We start from the raw sequence: 12,511 nt of genomic DNA on the forward strand, positions 1-12,511 counted from the left end.
CCAATTTTGCTTCTTCCATGCAAACTCAGCGTGGAAATAGCCATCCCCATTTTATCCAACAAAACTAGCCAAGAAGACTCTCACTCAACTGTCTCTGTAAACGAAGCCAAAATCGCCACCACCACCACCACCACCACCATCGCCTCCGCCGCGACGATCTGGTGTGTTGGAAACCCTAGCTCTGATGTCGACTCTAATGCCAATCAGGACTCACCAGCTGTCCCCAGCGCACCAATTCAAGCAACGCTCTCTGTCTCAGACTTGTTCGGGTTCGTCTTTCTTGAGGCTCAGAGCTCCAAGACTGCTTCACCGCAATGGCGTTCTCGCTCGCGCCGAAGATAAGGCTCGAGACTCATCGTCATCATCTCCTTCGTCGACTCAGCAACAGCCCCAACTCAACTCCGAGATTCAAATTCTGGTCCTTAACACAAAATTCTCAATCTCTGGTTTTGTCTCTGTACATGAATCTTTGAATTGAATTGTAGTGAATTTGGCATGATATTGATTCTTTTCGATATCTCTTTTTGTTAGTATTGTGTAATTTGCTTTTGGTTTACTGATTCTGAAACAGCTGAATGGTTTGATTGAATTTGGAAAGAGTATTATTTAAAGCATGTTTAGTTAATTACTGTTTAAATACTTTAGCATCTCAGACCATCTTCAATCATTCACCAAATTTTTTATCTAATTTGATTTCAAATTTGAGTAAAAGGCTTGATTTGATCTACTCCAATCCTTTCATCAACTTTCCATCAAAATCTTTTAAAAAATTACATTCTCATCCCAAATTTCACTTTTCATCACATTTAATGAAAAAAAAAAATCATCTACAATGCTTCATCTTTTTAAATTTTTATCAAATTCAAATTTGATAAAAAAAATCACTCCCCCTTGATTTGATGAACTTTTGATGAAAGGATTGGAGATGCTCATATCATGTTTGGGGCTTATTCTAGTCTACTATTTTTAAGAGTCAAGTTTTGGTTTTGCTGACGTTTGTGAACGTGGCATTGCTTCTAGTCTTCCATGTTAAAGGCATATTCTGTATATCACAGTGAAACCGCAGAGACTGTTGACGTAACCCTAGTTTTAGGATGAACCACGTAAATAGTGTGTTTTTGTGTGCACATGTGATTTATAATTGTTGTTTATTTGTTTTCTTTAGTTTTCGTGTCTCGTCAATCTTGTTTAGGGGTTCTGCAAAGTTCTCCAACCATTGTGAAATACATATAGTCTGTCTTTTTGTTTTGTGAAAATGAAAAATCGTTTAAAGGCAGGTTCTTTTTAGTGGGAAACCATTTGAGAAAGGAAATGTGATCGATTATGCTATGGTCATCATCATTGAAATTGCGATACTGCTTTGTTACATTACTCAATTGTTAATTGTAGAAGATACAACTAAGAAAAGGAGCTATGCATGTAAACTGAATGATTAGTTGTATTTGATTTTAATTTGAATGATAGTCTAGAGTACTGACAAGACCTATTGATTACCCTAGCTCCATGTGCTTTTAACTTTTGCTACAAATGGGAACTTTCCTGATCTTTTAAAGCCTTTGTTTTATTCAAGCAACTTCTCTTGAAAAGTTGTCTGTTATATTGAACTGCCATTATGTCATATAGCAACACTATGCACACTCGTTCACCATCTTGTATCCTTTCTGCTAAAAGTTGTACTTCATGTTAATCTTTAACATTAATCTTTAACACACCATCAGGAGCTGATACCATCATCTGGAGGTTGTGATCCTTTGTGTTCAACCGATGAAACAAGCTCAATGGATTTTGAGGCCACTTACAAGCCAAAAACTGATTTGCAGAAAGCTCTCGCGGTTTTTGCAGCTGCTGCAATGGGGGCAGTGGCAATTAATCAGTCATGGGTTGCTGCTAATCAGGTCCTTCTTTATCCCATTCCTTGATACCATCACTTCCAAGTTTTTGGTGATGGCTTCAATAAATTCAGGAGAAAAAATGCATGACCCTTCAGCTGGTTTCTCATGCCACAGGATGTTGCTATGGCACTGTTATTTGTAATAGGATATACAGGCATAATTTTTGAAGAATCTTTTGCCTTCAATAAAAGTGGAGTTGGATTATGTATGGCTGTGAGTTTGTGGGTTGTACGTAGTATTGGGGTAAGTTTTAGATACACTTCTTCACCAATTCAATGATATCTGCTTTGTAGATAATAAAATTTTCTGCTGTTGTAGAACAATATATGCTTTAATGCTTCTTCATTGATTACTCGTCCGAATTTTTTTATTTATAATATATCGCCGGATATTGGTTTTGTCGTTCGCATATTCATTCTCTGTTAATATTGTGCAAGTTAATTTAAGTTGTCTCACTTTGTTGTGCAGGCTCCTTCAACTGATATAGCCATTTCAGAGTTATCACATGTATCTGCTGAGGTCAGTGAAATAGTATTTTTCTTGCTTGGAGCAATGACCATCGTGGAAATAGTCGATGCTCATCAAGGATTTAAGTTGGTTACTGACATTATAACAACTCGAAAGCCGAAGACTCTTCTTTGGGTGGTCAGTGCTCTATTTCTGCCATTATAATGGCATTGATTGGTCCTCTTTTGATATACTCCCTCCGTCCCAAAATAATAGTTCTTTTGGGGAACCTAACTTTTTTTGGTAGTACAATCATTGCACTTTAAAAAAATTGATTTTCCAAAATTACCCATTGATAGTACATTTTTTAGGGAATATCAATTGTCATAATTGTACTTTTTATCTTGTTAATAAATTTAAAAGAAGGCAAAATAGGAAATTCATATTATTTTTGCCCTTGATTTTTGAAAAGGGACTAATATTTTGGGACAATGAAAAATGGAATAAGGGACTAATATTTTGGGACGCAGGGAGTATGTGTTTTAAACTTATCCTTGGGCAAGGTTTAAAAAATAAAATTAATTTAACATTTTTTCAGTAGCTTCAAAGCCTAAATATGTACCGGTGTTTTCCCTTTAGAAGGGGGAGGGTACCTATCTTGTCATCAAATTATTTTAAAAACTGGTTCAAAATATAAAAACCACTTCTTGTTAAAAAAATGATCAGTATTGCACCATTGTTTAGTTTATCAAGTATTGTTTTATCCACGATAGTTTTCTAAACCTTGAGACCAAGTTCCATTTTGCTTGTATTTCTAATTTTTAATCCATATATGTTATTTTTCTTTTTGCTTTTCCTTGCTGATGAAAATGTTAATTAGATGAAGTATCACTGATTCCTAGTTTCTGTTATAAATCTGTACCAAATTCTGTGTGTGTTATGTAGCCTGGCGCCTAATTTAAAATGTACTGCAACCTTAAGACCCCAACATAGCTCTTGCTGAGATTAATTTTTTAAAGTTTCTGCTAGATTCCTATGATGGCATTCTATTCTAAATTGCAACTAATTCATCCTATGTGGCATCCAGAAGTAACTATGAGACATTTTGGAACAAGCACTCTTTAAAACTATAGTTCGCTGTATGTGTTTTAGATTGCTCATGATCAATGGTAGCTTGAAGTGCCAGTATTTAGTTTAGCATAAGCATCTTGTAACTAGGAAAATCGTCAGATGCTAACAACATTTTCGTTTACTAGTGAAATTGTAATACTCATGGACTAATGAGAAAGCAATTTCTGGGGGTGACAAGGAAAATTTAAAAAAGCTAGCTGTAGAAGATCAATTCATTTTAATTTCTCCTATGGTAGCTTGAGAACACTATAGCCCCTAACATTTACTCTTAAATTCAGCATTAGGTTTTGGCGTTTGACAATTATTGATGATGATTGCAGGTTGGTTTTGTAACTTTTTCCCTCAGTTCGGTCCTTGACAACCTGACATCCACTATTATTATGGTTTCCCTACTGCGTAAACTAGTACCCCCATCAGAATACCGCAAGTAGGTACCCAGAATTGTGCAATGATTTCTTATCTTATTAACACTATAAATGTTGCATGATATAGTTCTCGCATATTGATTGCTGGGAGTCATTGTCATGTTTAGTCTCTTATATGATGAAACTATGGCGGATATCATAATAGTTAGGCCAATGGGGGTTCAACGTCTTCACTACTAAGATGAATAATTGAGAAATTTTGAAAAACTTGAAGAATAAATTTGAACTCCAACCCCCAGCTTAAAAGCTGGTCATAAAGTTGACTAAATCATCCAAAAAGTGATATATAGTTGAGTAGTTTATAGAAGGGTAAAATGACTAAATCATCCAAAAAGTGGTATATAGTTGAGTAGTTTATGGAAGTTCTTTTAGCCTGCCATTGATCAAGTAGAATAGATAAATCAGAGTCATGTAGTGTTGAATATAGAAACCAAAATATTATGTTTAAATATGGAAATTAGAATAGGAATTATTTTAATTATAGGAATCTTACCTTGTGTATATTGTTTCCTAAATTGTATCATGAATATATTATATATACATGGCCTCTACCTCATTGATTGGTAAGCCAAATAATTCTTTTGATTCTTTTTGGTATTAGAGCCTCCCTAGCCATCTTTCTCTCAACCACCCATCACCACCAACTGCTTTTTTCGTTCTCTCTAGCCTCCGACAGCCCTTTCCAACTCCTTTTCTCCCTCTGACAGCCTCAACCTAGCCTTCGCAGCTCCTCTCCTTCCTTGTCTTCACCTCGGTAGGCCTTCTTTATCCTTGTCGAGGCTCTGGTTTCTGCCGACTAGACTTGGTTTTGGTCTTACGTGCTTCGGCTGCCTCTATAGGTGGTTCATGGCTGTTGTTTTCCCTTCTTTGGGTGATTGGACTGATGTATTAAGCCCCTTTGTCTGTCCTTTTATTCTTTTGGATTACTGAATTTATTCGGTAGTATCTATTTAGATAAGCCGTTGAGTTTTTTTCGGCTTCTTATTTTTTTTTTTTGGACTGTGTTGCTGTCTTTGTGTGTTTTTTAGCACTGATCCATCCTTTGCTGATATACCCACCAAGCTTGTTCCAAGTAGTTTTGATTTTTCTCTCTCTCATCACACTTCTATTCATCGTATTACGAGTGTGCTGCTGAATGGGAAAAATTTTGTGGTCGGGGAGCCGCTCCCTCGTGGTGCTGGCACCCCTCGCACTGCGGCTCTAGTGGGTTACGCTACTCCTGCTCTTGGGTCTCCTCATCTCCATAATTTACAGGAGTTACAGACTCAGATTGGTTAGCTTCATGCTCAGCTTGGATCTCTTACTGCCAATTCTCTTGGCCCATCATCTACCACTGTTGCCACCCTTACAACAAGTACTTCTACTGCTTTTCATGTTTGGTCTGCTAGTCCCTCATGGGTTCTGGATTCTGAGGCTAATGATCATATGACGGGTGAGTTTTCCTTTCTTTTTTTTCCAGTCCCTACTACTATTTCCCAATCTGTGTGTCTTGTTGATGGTTCATTATCCTCTGTTCGTCATAAAGATGTAGTGTTTTTTATCTCCTACCATTATTTTATCATATGTTTTACATGTCCTAAATTTTGCATATAATCCCTTATCTGTTAGTCGTCTTGTCAAACAATTTAATTGTGTTGTCATTTTCTTACCCTCCTCTTGCCTTTTCGAAGAGGATTTTTGGCAAGAGCTATGAACGTGATGGGCTGTACTACTTTGGGTATCCACCGGACGAGCCTTCCTCTTCTTCCTTAATTAGTTTTCAGGCATCTGTTTTGCCTGCTTCCATGTCTTGTGTTTTTAATATTCAAACTTTAGAATTATGGCACACTCATATGGGTCATGTTAATTTTCAGTATTTATGTAAACTTTTTCCTTCATTTAATAAAGCTTGCAAAGATTCTAAGTTTCATTGTGTGGTTTGTGAGTTGTCTAAGTATACCCGTACTAGCTATATCTCTCATATGACTCGTGCTCTTAGTGCTTTTGATCTTATACATTCTGATGTCTGGGGGTCTTCCCCTATCACTGCTTTTTCTGGTCATAGATATTATGTGATTTTTATTGATGATCACACTAGGTGCATTTGGCTTTATCTAATTTGTCGTAAGTTTGATGTCTTTTCCATTTTTGTCCAATTTTTATAGATGGTTAAAACTCAGTTTCATGCAGTTGTTAGGACTATCTGTTTTGATAATGGTGGGAAATATATTTCTAATGCGTTTGATTCCCATCTTAATCAAACCGGTATTCTTCAACAACTTACTTGTCCTCGGACCCCTAAACAAAATGGTGTTACTGAACGCAAAAATCGCCATATTATGTCTATTGTCCGGTGTCTTCTTCGAGGTATGGGTGTTCCCAAGTCTTATTGGCATATGACTGTCCTTACTGCTGTTTACCTCATTAATAGGACCCCTAGTCGTGTGTTGCATGGACTCACTCCGTTTCATACCCTTATGCCCACCGCCACTCTGTTTCCACTCTTACCTTGTGTCTTTGGGTGTACCTGTTTTGTTCAAAATCGGAGTCCTGCTCGCACAAAGTTAGATGGCAAATCTATTCGTTGTATCTTCTTAGGGTACTCTTCCATGTCCAAAGGGTACAGGTGTTATGACCCTGTGTCTGGTCACTTTCACTACACTTTGGATGTTACGTTTTGTGAGGATCTTCTTTTCTTTGGTACTAACCCTTCTTTGCAGGATTCTCCTCTTGTTACTTCCACTGTTTGCCCGGTGACCATTTTGGATGAGGTTAAGAATAAGGCTGTCCCCCTTCCTCCTTCTCAACCTTCGGCTCCTCCTTTATTGCAAGTATACTCCTGTCACCCACACACTCACCCCCTTTGCCGCCTCTTTGATCTCTGGGTCAGGTAACTCTTCTCCTTTAGCTTCTTCTTCACCTCCTTGTCGTAACCCACATCGGGATCAACATCCTCCAAATCGTTTGAGTTATTTGAGTAGTACTTATCATCCTATTTCCTAGTATCTTTCTTATGACAAGATTTCCCCTTCTTACCATTCTTTTTTTGGCAAGCTTAAGTCGGAGTCCATTCCTTGTTCTGTGTCTGAGGCCTTTCAGAATCCCAAATAGGTAGTGGCTATGCAAACTGAGATGGCGGCCTTAAAACAGAATCACACTTGGGATCTTGTACTTTTACCTCCTAGGGAAAGCACAGTTGGTTGCAAATAGGTGTTCACTATAAAGTACCTTGCTGATGGCTCAGTTGATCGTTACAAAGCCCACTTGGTGGCCAAAGGTTTCACATAGATTCCTGGCAAGGATTTTGGTGCCACTTTTGCTCCTGTTGCCAAGCTTACTTTTGTACGTCTCCTCATCTCCCTTGCAGCATCTCCTTCTTGGCCTCTTCATCAACTTGATGTCAAGAATGCATTTCTCCATGGAGATCTTCTTGAGATGATTTATATGGCTCCTCCACCCAGTTTTCGGGCTGATGGGGAGTATTCGAGGAAAGTGTGCCGGTTACGCAAATCCTTATATGGTTTGAAACAGTCTCCACAAGCATAGTTTGGTCGCTTTAGTTCTGTTATTATATCTATGGCCTTTGTTCAGTGCCACTTCGATCACACTTGTTTCATTAGTCGGAATTCTACAGGTCAGTGTATAGTCTTGTTAGTTTATGTGGATGATATTATCCTCACAGGTGATGACTCTGTCGGCATTGGTCAAGTAAAGGTGGTCTTGGGCCAAACTTTTGATATTAAGGATCTAGGATGTGTCAAATATTTTTTGAGAATTGAGGTGGCTTGCTCAAGGGAGTGGATCTCCTTATCTCAAAGAAAGTATACCGTTAACTTGCTTCAGAATACTGGTACGTTAGGGTGTAAAACTGCTTCTATTCCTATGTATTCTAATGTCAAACTCACATCAAAGCCTAGTGAGTTGCTGGTTGACCTAGGCATGTATCAAAGTCTTGTTGGACGCTTCATTTATTTGACCAACACTAGACTTGATTTGACATTTGCGGTTAGTGTTGTGAGTCAGTTCATGCATGTACCTCGTAAAGAGAACCTTGACGCGATTTATCATATTTTGAGGTATTTAAAAACTTCTCCTAACTTGGGATTGTTCTTTACTGCTGGTCTCCAATCTGGGTTCTCCTATTTCATTGATGCAAACTATGCAGGATCTAGGATTGATCGGCGTTCCACTTTTGGCTTATGTACTTTCTATGGTGATCATCTTATCTCATGGAAAAATAAGAAGCAAGCGGTGGTTTCTAGGTCTTCTGCAGAAGCTGAGTATCGGGTTATGGCACATGGGACATGTGAGATTCTTTGGATTCGCTTTATTCTAGCATAGTTGGGTTTTGAGGAGACCGTTCCTTCCTCTTTATTTTGTGATAACAAATCTGCCATTATGTTATCCTCTGATTCTGTACTTCATGAGCATACCAAGCATATCGAGGTTGACATACATTTCATTCGAGAGAAGGTTCGGACTGGCATTGTGCGTCCATCCTTCCTTTGTCTCTTCTTCTCAGCAGTTGGTAGATATATTCACAAAATCTGTGGGACCAACTTTGTTCCAGTCTTCTATTGACAAGCTGCGTTTGTTAAATATCTTCACACCAGCTTGAGGGAGAGTGTTGAATATAAAAATCAAAATATTATGTTTTAATATGGAAATTAGAATATGAATTATTTTAATTATAGGAATCTTATCTTGTGTATATTATTTCCATTATAGGAATCTTACTTTGTATATATTTGTTTTCTAAATTGTATCATGAATATATTATATATACATAGCCTCTACCTCATTGATTGGTAAGCCAAATAATTCTTTTCATTCCTTTTGTAGTCAACCCCAAGTAGTTCAGACAAAGCTTTGTTGAGTTTGAGTTTTATCCTATTCACCATTTTCAAGTTCTAAACTTGAACTCATTCAAACTTCTGTATTTTACTAGAAATAATTTTACTTTTATTGAAACATAAAACCATTTCTCAAGAAGCCAGGGAAGAAGACAATGATTAAATAGAATTGAAAAATTAAACGAAAAAAAAAATGCCGTAGTCTAAAACCTAGACCGTTGGTCTTTGGATGGTAGTTCTACCAAATTTGTATCACGCACTTGAGTGGCTCCCAGAAGTTCATGCTTTGACTGTAATTGTTGGTTGCATATTGTGGGTGTCTAGGAAGTTGTTGTTTTAGTAGGCTATTTTAGTTTTTGGCTATTTTAGTAAGTTAAAATTTGTGTATTTGACAAGATAGTTGAATTTTTTTGTAATTGGATGTGATGTCTGTGAGAGAAAAAATGAAATGATTATGGGTTTGATGTGACATTTTGTCTTATTAGATATTTTAACCTATTTTGCCTTTTTGTAAATTTTAGCCCAAAAAGCCAAACAATAGCCTTTGCCAAACACCCTCATTGTATTGTCTTGAACTTTGTCAACCAGTGTTTGCTAAGGGTTTGTTTCATAATCCTATTTTGAGTGTATTTGAAATTTGAAACTTTTGAGTGGTTTTGTTTTTAAAATTTTGGTTGAGAATACATAGTCGGTACCACTCAAAATTTTAAAAATTCACCAAAAAATAGTATAAATTTTTAAGTCACAGAGACTTGTCTTATCGTTCAATGTTGAATGCACTCAAAGCAAAAATGAACCTCAATACACAATTCTTATCTTTAAATTTTAAACTGTAGTACAAACTAAGTAAAATAAAGTCTGCAGAACTAGTAATTCAGCAGTAAATTTTCAGCATTAGATTTTCTATCAATTCCTTTGGCAAAGCTTTTTTAATGTGTTAATATTTCATTTACAGGCTTCTAGGGGCTGTTGTTGTGATAGCAGCAAATGCTGGTGGTGCATGGACTCCAATTGGTGATGTTACCACTACTATGCTGTGGATACATGGTCAAATATCTACAGTGCAGACAATGAAGGTCTTCTTATTGTTCCGACGCTCTGATCATTATCATTAATTTGCTCCCATATATTCATCTTTCACGGAATGGAACAATTTTTATAATTTCTCTTTGCTTACAGGACTTATTTATACCTTCTGCAGTTTCTTTGGCTGTCCCACTCGCTCTTATGTCACTTGCTAGGTACAACGTTGCTCTTCTCTTTTTTTCCTTTTTTCGGGAACGACTAGGTACTGTGTTGCATAAGTGAAGTTACAGAATCTTAAATTTAACTTTGTGGATTGTAAATGAAATCAAATGAACTTTTCATTTGTCGTTCAGTGAAATGAATGGGAAGGGACAGGACTCAACCAATGTTTTGGCATCTGAACAGATGGCACCTCGAGGACAGCTTGTTTTCTCCGTTGGAATTGGAGCACTAGTTTTTGTCCCCGTGTTCAAGGCTGTAACAGGTTTGCCTCCTTACATGGGTATGCTGCTTGGACTCGGAATTCTTTGGATTCTAACAGATGCTATCCATTATGGTGAATCCGAAAGACAACAGTTGAAAGTACCCCAAGCTTTATCACGAATTGACACCCAAGGAATCCTATTCTTCCTTGGGATCCTTTTGTCTGTCGGCAGGTATGCAGGCATCACCATTTAAAGTTCTCAACTGTTACATCCCATTAGCTTAACAATTGTAGAAGATCAAGGTTAGCATTTTAAGAGATCAACATAGAGAAACTATACATCACATTCTCCCTCTTAAATCACCATAATTGGTAATGTCTTACTCTATACATTCTCATTTCTATTTCAGAAGAGAAATATTTATACTTTGCACAATATCTGAACATCTTTATAGGAAATTATATGTAGTACTATTTTAAAAGTACTTTAATTGCCATTTCCACATTTGCATCGTCCTTGCTGTTATAAAGAATTGATCAAATTGGTTCTACAGATATGATTTTTATGACAATGGAAGAAAACCGTACTACTTGATTCTCTGGATCTTAAATGTTCATTTATGTTATTTTTTGTTTGTATATCTGATGGTATGTCTTCTGGTTTAGGAGAAGTGGTTGTACCACTGAATAATTGGCTAGTTTGAGTTCAATAATCTATGAATAAATTCCCATCAGAAACCCAAAATCTTTAGAACTCTTGTAAGTGGAAGCTTTATTTTTTGTTTGTATTTCGGTTTTTTATTTTTAAGATTCATGAATGAATAAAAGGCTAAATCTGTAGTTAGAAGGGATTGCAAGTATGTCACCATTGTTAATTGTTATTCTAGTGAAGCCTCTTAGATTATTCCATTTCTTTCTCCATGACTTTTGAATCCTTTTCTATATAGCTTGGAGGCAGCAGGGATTCTTCGGGAACTGGCAAATTACCTTGATGCCCATATTCCAAACGTTGAACTGATTGCAAGCACAATAGGTGTCGTTTCAGCAATCATAGACAATGTCCCATTGGTCGCAGCGACAATGGGAATGTACGATCTCACTTCCTTCCCCCAAGATTCGAAGTTCTGGCAGTTGGTTGCATATTGTGCCGGTACTGGTGGGTCCATGTTGGTAATTGGCTCTGCAGCAGGAGTTGCGTTTATGGGAATGGAAAAGGTGGATTTCTTTTGGTACTTGCGAAAGGTATATGCCACCTTTCAATCGCGTCCGTCGATTCAGAGTCTGTTTTTCATGTCATAATAAGATGAAACCGATCTCTATTTTTTTGCAGGTAAGCGGTTTTGCTTTTGCTGGTTATGCCGCTGGTATTGCTGCGTATTTAGCAGTTCATAATCTCCATCTCTCTCTCCCAACATCTCTAGCTCAGGCCCCTTTCCTTTCGGGTTCATAAATCAATAGTGAGGGCAGTGCATTTGATGTAATACGGATATTCACATTGGCTTGATCAAGTGATATCTGAATCAGTAGAATGTTCAGGACACAAAGTATCATATGTATGCAGAAGTTCATGTAAAGGAAGCATGGAGAGAATAATTGATAAAGGTTTTGAATAGATGTTGTGGCAAAAGTTGAGGTTGGTAAGAGATAATGACTTTGATGGTTTAAGGCTTTGTTTGACTTATTTAGTTTTATTTATTTTCATCTGAAATTTTTTATAAAAACATTATATTTAATCTTTTACTTTATAGATCAGTCTTTACTAGATGAACTTGGAAACTAAAAGAAAAAAAAAAACTATTAAAGACAAAAATATGTCAATTTTGGGGAGAAGAATTTAAAAAGGTTAATTCAATAGTCTTTAAAGAAAAAATTTATTTATTTATTTTAAAAAAAAATTTAGGTCATCAAATTATGATGGGCCTAAAAAGTTTTTCAAAAAATTGACATAAATGTATATATATATATATAATCACTAAAAATGAAAACAATCTACAAAACAAAAAAAAAAAAATCAGCTTATTATGACTTTCACAAAAGCTGTAATTTTGGTCCTATTTCTATTACTAATAATTATAAAATGTAAGGGTAAAATTATTGTTCAGAGGTCAAATATCAGTTCACCAAATCCATAGATAGATAAGCTGCAGTGATGAAGGCTTGGGTCTAGAGGTCTGATGTTTGAAACTTTTAAATGTAAATAATTTCTTGAGCTTTAATTAGAACCCTACAAGTGAACATAGAACCCTGCAAGTGAACATAGAATTAGTCTCCCCAATTAGTTAGTCTAATGGACCAAATACCGAGTTAAAAAAAAGTCAGTTTCCTGCATCAAAT

General features: G+C 36.5%; 1 protein-coding gene across 2 annotated transcripts; it reads left to right on the forward strand.

Moving 5' to 3' along the window:
• Positions 1 to 184: 184 nt before the first annotated feature.
• NHD1 (sodium:hydrogen antiporter 1) lies at positions 185 to 11,842 on the forward strand. 2 transcript variants are annotated; one of them, XM_028215154.2, is made up of 10 exons: positions 185 to 418; positions 1,719 to 1,895; positions 2,007 to 2,135; positions 2,361 to 2,537; positions 3,791 to 3,897; positions 9,683 to 9,803; positions 9,907 to 9,968; positions 10,107 to 10,409; positions 11,125 to 11,419; positions 11,508 to 11,842. In XM_028215154.2, exons 1-10 carry the CDS (start codon positions 185 to 187, stop codon positions 11,625 to 11,627), a joined length of 1,725 nt encoding a protein of 574 aa, XP_028070955.2. In that variant the 3' UTR covers positions 11,628 to 11,842. The 2 variants fall into 2 exon arrangements, with proteins under 2 accessions (XP_028070955.2, XP_082770187.1); XM_082914061.1 differs by having other exon boundaries at positions 2,361 to 2,411.
• The last annotated feature ends 669 nt before the right edge of the window (positions 11,843 to 12,511 follow it).

The sequence above is a fragment of the Camellia sinensis genome, chromosome 2 (assembly GCF_055761805.1).
Source record: "Camellia sinensis isolate YWXY chromosome 2, ASM5576180v1, whole genome shotgun sequence".
NCBI classification, from domain to species: Eukaryota; Viridiplantae; Streptophyta; class Magnoliopsida; order Ericales; family Theaceae; genus Camellia; species Camellia sinensis.

Bases quoted from the DNA above. Each gene is read 5' to 3' on its own strand.
- NHD1 (XM_028215154.2), top strand. From the start codon at position 185: ATGTCGACTCTAATGCCAATCAGGACTCACCAGCTGTCCCCAGCGCAC. The intron at 9,804-9,906 runs GTCTTCTTATTG...CTTTGCTTACAG, and splicing joins CTACAGTGCAGACAATGAAG to GACTTATTTATACCTTCTGC. The intron at 10,410-11,124 runs GTATGCAGGCAT...TTTTCTATATAG, and splicing joins ATCCTTTTGTCTGTCGGCAG to CTTGGAGGCAGCAGGGATTC.